General features: G+C 29.9%; 1 protein-coding gene and 1 long non-coding RNA gene across 2 annotated transcripts; one reads left to right on the top strand and one right to left on the bottom strand.

The window, feature by feature from the left end:
* Positions 1–9: 9 nt before the first annotated feature.
* On the bottom strand, positions 10–12,523 carry LOC107609312 (cyclin-dependent kinase C-2-like). The gene is made up of 11 exons (XM_088493978.1): positions 12,253–12,523; positions 11,549–11,630; positions 11,285–11,375; positions 11,179–11,208; positions 10,876–10,985; positions 10,722–10,794; positions 10,521–10,641; positions 10,299–10,414; positions 9,993–10,134; positions 8,901–8,973; positions 10–405 (listed from the first exon to the last, which is right to left on the bottom strand). The coding sequence occupies exons 1-10, from the start codon at positions 12,354–12,356 to the stop codon at positions 8,904–8,906; spliced, it is 939 nt and encodes a 312-aa protein (XP_088350104.1). The 5' UTR covers positions 12,357–12,523; the 3' UTR covers positions 10–405; positions 8,901–8,903.
* On the top strand, positions 295–11,239 carry LOC148550214 (uncharacterized). The gene is made up of 4 exons (XR_015892307.1): positions 295–414; positions 1,079–1,181; positions 2,055–2,239; positions 10,311–11,239. It is a non-coding gene; the product is annotated as an uncharacterized LOC148550214 (long non-coding RNA).
* Positions 12,524–12,759: the final 236 nt, after the last annotated feature.

Below are 12,759 nucleotides of genomic sequence, written 5' to 3'. Positions count from 1 at the left end.
AAAGAGTATGTAAAATTAATTTTGGAATTTAAATAAAACCAGTTTTAATTTGGTTTAAAACTAAACTGAACCATAAAAACTGGTTTTTAATAAACTGATTTTTCATACAAACTATGGTTTCAGTTCAGTTTCAATTAAGTGAAATCAGTTTTTTTGCACACCCCTACCAAAGTCGAAGGTTACGGAGTTCCATCCCCGTTTTCTGTCGGGCACTACCCCTCAGGTTAGATACCGGATGGATCATTATCGTGTTTTTTAGGATTTCTTTGATAATATTTCAAATAAATATTAATGCACTGTTATTTATACTGTGATCTGTTGGTATATGATGATTTATAAGAGATCAATTGCACACCCTGGTGGATTCTGATCTGAGGCTGCATCGCAATTATGGGTCCAGAAAATCTGCAGAAGGTTAAGTTATTTTTTCTTGAGATGTTGGTAAATTTTGAAAGTTTACTTTCACATGTGTCGGTATCTACGTTTTGATTGTTGATCATGGAGTTTGGTAAAAGTCTTGGATTTTAACTGTCTGTGTGATCTCTTAGTTCATGTGTATCATTATCATAACGTGAGATAAAGGAAATTGATGTCATGATAGATCTATGTCATTACCTTGTGTATAATTGACTTTAGCTTTGCTTTGCTTAAGGATTTTTTTCTAAAAAATAAAAATATATTGCTGGTTGCGTTAAAAAAACGAAGATTAATGTTCTTGAATTCCGAACTGATTTGACGAGAAATTTTGGATTAAATTTACTGTTTTGTTGTCTGTGACGTGTTAACAGTGTAATTTTGGGTTCGTGTCACTGTTATTATCCATTTGATTTATGGGTGGCTTTTCTTTGTGTTCTAAATCTATGTGAATTTAGTGTTATTTTCGTTGCAATCATTTTTAATATATGATTATGTTCCAGGTACACTTTTTTGCAACATCCAAATTGAGAGAGATATTTACTATCATATTTTTCAATGTATTCTCATTGTGTTTTAAATTCTTGATTTTAATTTTCGTATAACTTCTCTACAGCTTATATTTTCAATAAATTATTGACTGAGTTTGTGGGTATCCCGACAGGGAGGTTCACCTCTCAGAGTCCAAGATCCAGCAGTTCTTCTCGGTTATCAGAGATGTTTTATTGTAACAGCGAAATTGATTGTACCTCCAACTTTCCATTTAGGTTTGTGGAACTCTAACCTCTCGCAATCCCTAACTGTACTGCTTTCGTTCTTGCAACCCTTTTTGTTTCGGTCTTTTTCCTGTCCTTTTTAAACTGGCATTTTATTGATGGGTTATTGTCTTATTGATTTTATTTTTTCCTATTTGTGATTTTATATTCTTTTAATTTTGAGAGTGACTTCACTGTTATATTTTTCAATGTGTTTTCAACATGTTTTAAAATATTGATTTGAATTTTCACATGACTTCTCTTGAACTTATATTTCCAATAAATTATTCACTGATATTCAATAACTCTTATTATTTTGGAGACATTGTTCGGTATCTCCCTTTCGAATTCTAATAATGGGGTTTGTCAGAGGTCTTGATTTTAGCTGTTTATGTGATCTATTCAAATCTGTGTCGTTATCGTAACCTAAGAAAGAAAAAATTGATGTCATGACAGATCTGTATCATTATGTTGTGGATAAATGACTTTAGCTTTGCTTTGCTTAAGGATTTTATCTTAAAAATGCCTTGTTGCTTCGTTTGAAAAAAAGAGAAGAAATAATATTTTTTAAATCTGAACTGACTTGATGAGAATCTTTGGGTTAGGTTGAGTGTTTTTCCATCTGTGACGTGTTGAGCGTGTAATTTTTGGTTACTGTCATTGTTACCATTAATTTGTTTTATAGGTTCCTTTCCATCTTCTTTTAAATCTATATGGATATACTATTATTTTAGTTGCAATTCTTTTGGCATATGGTTATGCTTATTGATCCTTTGTGTTTTCTTAATATTTTACTCGATGTGCTTTGAGTAAATATACATGAACTAATTGTTTTCTATTTCTTTTGTTCTTTTATATTGGGGTCCGATTACACTGATCCCAAAGTGCTGCTCTTGGTCTCGCTCTCTAAGGATGGAACACCCCGACAGGAGATTCAGCTCTCCGAGTCCAAGATCCAGCAGTTGTTCTTGGTTTTCAGAGACATTTTCTTGCAACAGCGAAATTAATTGGAGCCCCGACTTCCCATGTAGGTTTATGGTACTGCTAAAGAGGCTTATTAGTGGAGTGAGGTAAAATGTTGCCGTTCTACTTTTCTTATTTTTCTAACTCTTATTATTTTTTGAGTTGTGATCTGGTAGTGTATAATGTTTGCTCATGTTAGTCTAACTATTTCTTTTCTTTTAATTAATTAGCTATAGTTTTTTTGACTTGAGATTCAGAAATTAAAATCATGTTTTATGTTTAGGACAATATTATGGTGAAATTGAAGCTAAGATTGTGTCATTCACATAACAAACATCTTTTGAGTTGTTAATGTTTCCTTTAACTTTTTTCAAAATCTTTATTTTTGTTGTTTGTCTATTGTTGCATCCAGTAAGCTTATATCTACTTTCAATTTATTTTTTTAGAAACATTTAGGAGGATGAGAAGAAACAACTAAGCTTTCCATGCATTATTTGCAAGGTGCTGCCGTTTTCAAAATCTTTCCTACATGTACCTATTGATTTTTAATTAAGTACCCCCTTACATTGATCATTCATTGCCAACAATGTTTCTTTTCCTGACATTTTTCTTTTGTTCAATGAAAAATTCAGAATCAATTCAAGAATAAGGAAGTTTATTAGAGTGCACAAAGTGAGTTAAATAAACACTTTTATGAGAAAATTGTCACTTTATATAAGATTAAATTTTTTCTCTTAATATCTTGGTGTAATTTTTTTTTTTCGTAATGATTTGATCTTGTGAATTGTGAGTATTCTTCTATTGATTCTTTAAAATTTTTACATCATACTTTGTCTCACTTTTTTTATTTGTTTATTTTTATTCTCCCCTCCTATTTTTACATTTCTCTTAAATTTCATTTTTTATTTTTACCAAATTCTCTTTGGTATAAGCTTTTACTACTATTAGCAGCATTTGGATTCTCAAAACAGTTTTTGGTTCAGTATGATTCTCAAAAGTTAATGTTGTACTAGAGTTTGTTGTAAATACTCTTCAACTCTGGTTTCACCAATTTCTTTCTCTCATATCAATTTGTTTATTTGATAATTTATTGGATAAATCTTGCTCTTATATGATTTTTTTCGTTTAGCTGGAGTTGTGAATTTGTGTCCTAGATGCATAATAGATTTACTGGCATGTTTCCTAATTTCCTTGCACATATCACAGAATTTTCAATTATGTTTAAATAATGAGTCTTTGTTTATGGTCATTGTTTTGGCTCTGATAACCTCAACTATTTTTTGTGACAGCCATTATGTCATGCTTATAATTCTACTGTTAATAACCATCTTTTGCCTTGTGGGTTAAATCTTTTGTTTATTGCTAATATAATCAAAGTTACTAAAGTTTATTATGATGTCAAAAGATAATTTGAGCCTCTCATTATATAGGTGTTAAACGATTGATTCAAAGTTGCCAGAGAACTTTATTAGTATTTCAATCAGCATATTAATCTGTTTTTGGAAATTGAATATTATTTTAGACACTTCTAAATTTTTAGATAGTTATTTTTTTTTACTGGTGAAGACATTGATGATTGCCTATGTTATCAAGCTCTGAATAGTTTAAAAATATGCTTCTTTAAAGATCAATTTTATAAGCTGATCAAATATGCAGATTTTTTTCGATTTCTTTTGGTTTCATGATAAAGGGAAGAAAAAATACACGAAATTTTGATTTGGGATTCTTCTTTTGTACCATAACTTTATTTTTATCACAGATGTGGTGATGTATAATTTTGTATTGTAACCAATATTTTGGAAAACATCTCTTTTTTGTGATAAATAATCTATTTCAGGGATCACTACTATGCAAAAAGAAAAAGTGTATAAATACATCTATTATAACATGAACTGTTGGTTGTTTCTACTTTTTTGGTTTGTCTTATACTTTGAAGTTCAAGTCATGTATTTATATTTATTTAGCTATCTTTTTATATCTAGAAATGGGATATAGATGTGTTCTTTAATCTTATTAAAGAGCTTGGGACAACGGCATTAAAAATCTGTTGAGAAGGTGAAAATTTTGACCATTTCGAAAAGAAATTTTTTGTATTTCTATATGGTTTTTCTCACTATAGGCAGAATTTTTTGTTTCCAAAGGCTATTAAATTTTGATTCTTTATGTATTACTTATTTCTATTCATTTGAAGTTTACTAATCATATTTTGGATTTTGTTACTGTTCTGAATAATTGGTGTTTAATTAATTTTCTACATCTTATTTGATCCTTACTTTTGTTTAACATGTGATCCGTGATTGAGTTGTTGAACATTTTAAGGGGGTGGTTTATTGGTAGCCACCGAAAGAAGCCATTGAATAAGGTGCACAAACTTGTGTGGAACCTTCTATTAATTGCTATAATGATTATGATGGTCTTCCTGAACTTCAAGCAGCATTAATGCAAAAGGTAAGCAACAACGTTTTAGACTCAATCTTCTTTTTACAACATATAAATGTGTGTTAATTTATGTGTGATATCCATGTATTGAGTTATTCTTCTTCTCTTTTTAGGATTTCTTTGATTTTGTTTCAAATAAATATGAATTCAACTTTTTTTAATAGTGACCTATTAGTAAAAAAATTTGAAATCTTTTTTTAAGTGTTAATTTTTTATTGATATAACTGCGTATTTGTGTAATTTAAAAATATATTTTTAGATTAAAAATTTCGGATTAGATATAGGCTGTTAGGAGGTGTAACCTGTATTTGTGTAATTTAAAAATATATTTTTAGATTAAAAATTTCGGATTAGATATAGGCTGTTAGGAGGAGTAACCTATATACTATTTTGATGATAATTTTTTGGCCTTCCATTATTTTTTTTACCGTTGTTTCAATTCCTTTTAAAGAAACTACATAACAATGCATATCAAATTATTTTCTTATTCTTTTTATATTTGTTTTTGTTTTCTTTATTTCTTAATTTATTTTTTTTAATAATTTTAAGTGAATAATTGTTTATAATGTGCTAATGAGGATTAAAAAGAGAATAGTTGAGAAATCAGTCTCTACTGGGATAATAAGATTCTAAATAAATTGTCTATATCTACTTTTTCTAAAAGAGATCACCTTGACATATTTTTCATTGGGAATATACTCTATCTTGGATTAAATATAAAAAATATGTTGTACGCTTATTAAAATTATAATATTTAAACTAATACTAGATGTACTCATTGTATGCACTTTCTTTTCCTTCCTTTTGGTCTTCTATCTCTCTTTCTTCCTTTATGTTTCTCTTCTCTTTTTTTGTTTGCTCTTCTTCTGCTTTCTTGAGAATTGTAATTTTTTCTTATCTTCATATTCTGTCTCTGTTATCTTATGTGGAATTTTTGCTATATCTCTCTGAGGTGACACTATTAGGTTATGGTTTAAAAGGAGCTGTTTTGATTTACGTGCTATTTTTCACCCCTCTTTGCTATATTTCTCTCCTGCCATTAGGTTAGGGTATAGGATTCCAACTTCCGAGTCTGTCCTACTGATTCTTTGATCGGATAGTGGTATTCTTTGATCGGATAGTGGTGGCCATAAAGATCTTGGATTAGATATGGGACGTTAATAGGGGTAACCTATAAATTATTTTGATGATAATTTAAAACAATTTTTTAGCCTTCCATGATTTTGTAACTGTTGTTTCAATTCCTTTTAAAGAAATTAAGTAACAATTCATACCTAATTATTTTCTTATTCTTTGTAGTTTTGTTTTATTTTTATTTTCTTTATATATATATATATATATATTTTACTAATCTTAAGTTAATAATTGTTTATAATGTGCTAATGAGGATAAGAAGAGAATAGTTGACAAATCAGTCTCTACTAGGGTAATAATATTCTAAATAAATTGTCTATATCTACTTTTTCTAGAAGAGATCACCTTGACATATTTTTCATTGGGAATATGCTCTATCTTGTATTAAATATTAGAAATATGATGTACGCCTATTAAAATTATAATATTTAATACAAGATAGAGCATATTCCCAATGAAAAATATGTCAAGGTGATCTCTTCTAGAAAAAGTAGATATAGACAATTTATTTAGAATATTATTACCCTAGCAGAGACTGATTTGTCAACTATTCTCTTCTTATCCTCATTAGCACATTATAAACAATTATTCACTTAAGATTAGTAAAAAAAAAAATATATATATATATATATATAAAGAAAATAAAAATAAAACAAAACTACAAAGAATAAGAAAATAATTAGGTATGAATTGTTACTTAATTTCTTTAAAAGGAATTGAAACAACAGTTACAAAATCATGGAAGGCTAAAAAATTGTTTTAAATTATCATCAAAATAATTTATAGGTTACCCTATTAACGTCCCATATCTAATCCAAGATCTTTATGGCCACCACTATCCGATCAAAGAATACCACTATCCGATCAAAGAATCAGTAGGACAGACTTAGAAGTTGGAACCCTATACCCCCTAACCTAATGGCAGGAGAGAAATATAGCAAAGAGGGGGTGAAAAATAGCACGTAAATCAAAACAGCTCCCTTTAAACCATAACCTAATAGTGTCACCTCAGAGAGATATAGCAAAAATTCCACATAAGATAACAGGGACAGAATATGAAGATAAGAAAAAATTACAATTCTCAAGATAGCAGAAGAAAAGAGAAACAGAAAGGAAGAAAGAGAGATAGAAGACCAAAAGGAAGGAAAAGAAAGTGCATACAATGAGTACATCTAGTATTAGTTTAAATATTATAATTTTAATAAGCGTACAACATATTTTTTATATTTAATGCAAGATAGAGTATATTCCCAATGAAAAATATGCCAAGGTGATCTCTTTTAGAAAAAGTAGATATAGACAATTTATTTAGAATCTTATTATCCTAGTAGAGACTGATTTCTCAACTATTCTCTTTTTAATCCTCATTAGCACATTATAAACAATTATTCACTTAAGATTATTAAAAAAAATAAATTAAGAAATAAAGAAAACAAAAACAAAAATAAAAAGAATAAGAAAATAATTAGATATGCATTGTTATGTAGTTTCTTTAAAAGGAATTAAAACAACGGTAAAAAAATAATGGAAGGCCAAAAAATTATCATCAAAATAGTATATAGGTTACACCTCCTAGCAGCCTATATCTAATCCGAGATTTTTAATCTAAAAATATATTTTTAAATTACACAAATACGCAGTTATATCAATAAAAAATTAACACTTAAAAAAAGATTTCAAATTTTTTTACTAACAAGTCACTATTAAAAAAAGTTGAATTCATATTTATTTGAAACAAAATCAAAGAAATCCTAGAAAAAGAAGAAGAATAACTCAATACATGGATATCACACATAAATTAACACACATTTATATGTTGTAAAAAGAAGATTGAGTCTAAAACGTTGTTGTTTACCTTTTGCATTAATGCTGCTTGAAGTTCAGGAAGACCATCATAATCATTATAGCAATTAATAGAAGGTTCCACACAAGTTTGTGCACCTTATTCAATGGCTTCTTTCGGTGGCTACCAATAAACCACCCCCTTAAAATGTTCAACAACTCAATCACGGATCACATGTTAAACAAAAGTAAGGATCAAATAAGATGTAGAAAATTAATTAAACACCAATTATTCAGAACAGTAACAAAATCCAAAATATGATTAGTAAACTTCAAATGAATAGAAATAAGTAATACATAAAGAATCAAAATTTAATAGCCTTTGGAAACAAAAAATTCTGCCTATAGTGAGAAAAACCATATGGAAATACAAAAAATTTCTTTTCGAAATGGTCAAAATTTTCACCTTCTCAACAGATTTTTAATGCCGTTGTCCCAAGCTCTTTAATAAGATTAAAGAACACATCTATATCCCATTTCTAGATATAAAAAGATAGCTAAATAAATATAAATACATGACTTGAACTTCAAAGTATAAGACAAACCAAAAAAGTAGAAACAATCTTCCAACAGTTCATGTTATAATAGATGTATTTATACACTTTTTCTTTTTGCATAGTAGTGATCCCTGAAATAGATTATTTATCACAAAAAAGAGATGTTTTCCAAAATATTGGTTACAATACAAAATTATACATCACCACATCTGTGATAAAAATAAAGTTATGGTACAAAAGAATAATCCCAAATCAAAATTTCGTGTATTTTTTCTTCCCTTTATCATGAAACCAAAAGAAATCGAAAAAAATCTGCATATTTGATCAGCTTATAAAATTGATCTTTAAAGAAGCATATTTTTAAACTATTCAGAGCTTGATAACATAGGCAATCATCAATGTCTTCACCAGTAAAAAAAAAATAACTATCTAAAAATTTAGAAGTGTCTAAAATAATATTCAATTTCCAAAAACAGATTAATATGCTGATTGAAATACTAATAAAGTTCTCTGGCAACTTTGAATCAATCGTTTAACACCTATATAATGAGAGGCTCAAATTATCTTTTGACATCATAATAAACTTTAGTAACTTTGATTATATTAGCAATAAACAAAAGATTTAACCCACAAGGCAAAAAGATGGTTATTAACAGTAGAATTATAAGCATGACATAATGGCTGTCACAAAAAATAGTTGAGGTTATCAGAGCCAAAACAATGACCATAAACAAAGACTCATTATTTAAACATAATTGAAAATTCTGAGATATGTGCAAGGAAATTAGGAAACAATAAATAAGAGGACACAATCAATAATGTAGTATCCAAAGAGAATAGGTAAAAAGGACCATACCTTTTAGAATAGTGCCAGTAAATCTATTGTGCATCTAGGACACAAAGTCTCCTCCACAAATTCACAACTCCAGCTAAACGAAAAAAATCATATAAGAGTAAGATTTATCCAATAAATTATCAAATAAACAAATTGATATGAGAGAAAGAAATTGGTGAAACCAGAGTTGAAGAGTATTTACAACAAACTCTAGTACAACATTAACTTTTGAGAATCATACTGAACCAAAAACTGTTTTGAGAATCCAAATGCTGCTAATAGTAGTAAAAGCTTATACCAAAGAGAATTTGGTAAAAATAAAAAATGAAATTTAAGAGAAATGCAAAAATAGGAGGGAAGAATAAAAATAAACAAATAAAAAAAGTGAGACAAAGTATGATGTAAAAATTTTAAAGAATCAATAGAAGAATACTCACAATTCACAAGATCAAATCATTACGGAAAAAAAATTACACCAAGATATTAAGAGAAAAAATTTAATCTTATATAAAGTGACAATTTTCTCATAAAAGTGTTTATTTAACTCACTTTGTGCACTCTAATAAACTTCCTTATTCTTGAATTGATTCTGAATTTTTCATTGAACAAAAGAAAAATGCCAGGAAAAGAAACATTGTTGGCAATGAATGATCAATGTAAGGGGGTACTTAATTAAAAATCAATAGGTACATGTAGGAAAGATTTTGAAAACGGCAGCACCTTGCAAATAATGCATGGAAAGCTTAGTTGTTTCTTCTCATCCTCCTAAATGTTTCTAAAAAAATAAATTGAAAGTAGATATAAGCTTACTGGATGCAACAACAGACAAACAACAAAAATAAAGATTTTGAAAAGAAGTTAAAGGAAACATTAACAACTCAAAAGATGTTTGTTATGTGAATGACACAATCTTAGCTTCAATTTCACCATAATATTGTCCTAAACATAAAACATGATTTTAATTTCTGAATCTCAAGTCAAAAAAATTATAGCTAATTAATTAAAAGAAAAGAAATAGTTAGACTAACATGAGCAAACATTATACACTACCAGATCACAACTCAAAAAATAATAAGTATATACTCATCAGTGAAACTCGTGTTATCTACTTACTGTCTGAAAACTTCCCTCAAACGTCTTTTCATTGGCCTTGTTGGTTTAAATTGATTATACCAAGGAGTCTTGGAAACCCCAGGCCAGTTCACCTCATCCGGTGCTCCACACAGCTCAAATATTTTATTTAGTTGTTCAGGCTGCAATAATTACAAAGGAAACATACATTACATCTAAGCTATACAAAGAAATTGTTGCCGTGAAGATATACAATATAAGATCATATCTTCCCTGTAACAATTTCACATTAGTGATCCAATGCCCCTCTAATCCACTCATATATCATACACAGAATATCGCTAATCTCATCTTTTCCAGGAAAGATAGGCTTCCCATGAAGAAGTTCGGCAAAAAAGCACCCAACAGACCACATATCTACAGCTGGCCCATACTTTGTTGTCCCTAGCAGCAACTCAGGTTCTAAATTTACAATGACAAAATCCATATACGTACCAGTCAATCTCAAGAGTCCAACCCCCTCTTCCCCACTGAACTCTCATGAAAACATTGACAGGTCACAACATTTACTTGTACCATAATGTAATGACACGGTTTGTAAGATTTGCATTGTGATCATTAGAAAATGACCATGCCAGTCCGAAATCTGCAAGCTTCAGATTTCCTTCATTGTCCATAAGGAGATTTGAGCCTGCAACAGAACATAATACATCAAATGGGATATGACATATTCAACTAGATCTAAAGACGAAACTTTGGCCACACACAGACCTTTAATATCTCGATGAAGTACTTGATTTACATGACAATAATGAAGCCCCGTCAACAGCTGTCTCATGTAACACTTCAGAAGGAAAAGTAACTCAGGAAACATGAAATAAACAATTTTAACAGTATAAAGTAACACTCGTATTAACAGCAATACCTTAATTTGGGGAACTGTGAATCTCATCCCAGGACAGTCAGCAAGACCAGTCAAATCATGGTCCATGTATTCGAAGACCATATAGACGCCCCCTTTATATTTGTTACCATCTGTAGCCCCCAAAAGGCCAAAACAAATATGAATAGCAGATGAATTAATTTACTAAATAGATAAACTAAGGATATCCAAAAGAAGTTGATAAATATATTCTTACAAACAAAACTATATAGCAGATTATGCGCAACTTTATGGTTGTAAATAAAGTAATTGGCTAATAACATGACATGAGAGTGAATACCTTGCCTGGCCTCCCTTGTTCATCTTTCTCAGGGCCTGAAAGAAGAAACAGACAATGTTAGATCAAAACAAAACAATCTTTACTCGAGTGAATAGTTCTTTAAAACAGTACCTGGAGAAGTGACAATTTCTTTTAGCTTGATCACATTTTCATGGTGTAGTTTCTTAAGAATTTTGATTTCTCGTATAGCAGTTATAGGAAACTGCCATGGCAAAATTTACAATACAAGTCAGACGATAAATTCATAATACAGAATTGCATGTATGAGTTTGTTAGAGAAGATACAAAGCTAGTAAGTCACAAGTGAAAGGAAGTACCAATATAGAATGTTATGCACCTATAACATAATAAACAACAAATTAAATATAGAAATACCCCTTCTCTCTCATTGTCCATTCGAATTTTCTTCAGAGCATCAATTTCACCAGTTTTGATCTCTTTAGCCATGTAAACTTGACTGCAAGTATAATATATGGAAGCAAAGATCAATTACCTTATGATAATATTAGCAACGGATTTTATGGTAAGTTAACAAGTAAATAATCTTCATCTGAAAGTAGAAATGTTACACATTTCAACTATCTCAATAACAAATTTCGGAAAGGGAAAAGAAAAAGAGCCTTTTCATACAAATCATGATTTAAAAACTTTAAAACTTACAAAAATCAATCAAACCAATTACAATTATGCTTATACAAAATGCCTAACAACAATTACTGAAAAGTTACAACTAAGCTTTAGTACTACACATTAACATTCCAATAATGGTAACACAGATAAATAATCAGCATACTAGCACACAAACACTACTCTAAGCACTTGAAGAATTATGGCTCCGGCAGCTCAATCTCGTGTCAAATACCATCGTCCTCTCGATAGAGGAAAGTGCCACGATTCTCCAGGGAAGCATCGGCGACCCAAAACTCAAGAGTTCTTGGTAAAGTGGTGCAAGTAATTACCACTGAATCCACAAATTTCATACACACTCCAAAAAAAAGGGGGAATTTTTATTCCTTTTTTTTTTAAAAAAAAAAGATTCTGATTGCCGAAAGATTAAAAGGAATGAAAGTGAAACTAACCCGTATGTGCCCTCGCCAATTTGCTCCAACTTCTCGAAGCAATCCACACTTCTGGATCCCCAAGAATGGGATTCGTTCACGTTCAGTTGCCCTGCAATCGACATTGTTCCCACCTGAGGAAAAAAAAAACCCTAATCCTTCCGAAGAACTAAAATTCCTCAATCCAATTTTTATGGTTTTCTGTAGGGAATTTTTTTCCTTGTTGACGTCTTCACTGAAAAACATTTGAGAGAAGAAAAGCAAAAACAACAGAGAGCATAAAAGCGTTCCTTTTTTTTTTTTCGGACGTGAAAGCGTTCTTTACTATTTCTTACTCTGTTTTCTTTTTTCGGTTTTTTGTCTGAATTATAATTCTTGAGGGTGCTTTCCTTTTTTTCATTCTTTTTAAACTTCGGCTCGTTAGGCCCAAATTAATTGGGTCTAGTGTAATGTCAGCCCATAGTTGAGAAGAGTTTCTAAAGTCCATTTGCGGAAGATTTTTAGTCTGAATTTAGAGCATCATGGTCT

This window comes from Arachis ipaensis, chromosome B7, assembly GCF_059453495.1.
Source record: "Arachis ipaensis isolate K30076 ecotype BB chromosome B7, ASM5945349v1, whole genome shotgun sequence".
Taxonomy (NCBI): domain Eukaryota; kingdom Viridiplantae; phylum Streptophyta; class Magnoliopsida; order Fabales; family Fabaceae; genus Arachis; species Arachis ipaensis.
This window is presented reverse-complemented; position numbering and strand designations above follow the sequence as displayed.

Bases quoted from the DNA above. Each gene is read 5' to 3' on its own strand.
- LOC107609312 (XM_088493978.1), bottom strand. From the start codon at position 12,356: ATGTCGATTGCAGGGCAACTGAACGTGAACGAATCCCATTCTTGGGGA. The intron at 10,795-10,875 runs GTATTGCTGTTA...TTCCTTCTGAAG, and splicing joins TCACAGTTCCCCAAATTAAG to TGTTACATGAGACAGCTGTT. The intron at 10,135-10,298 runs AGATTAGCGATA...TGTAATTATTGC, and splicing joins TATCTTTCCTGGAAAAGATG to AGCCTGAACAACTAAATAAA.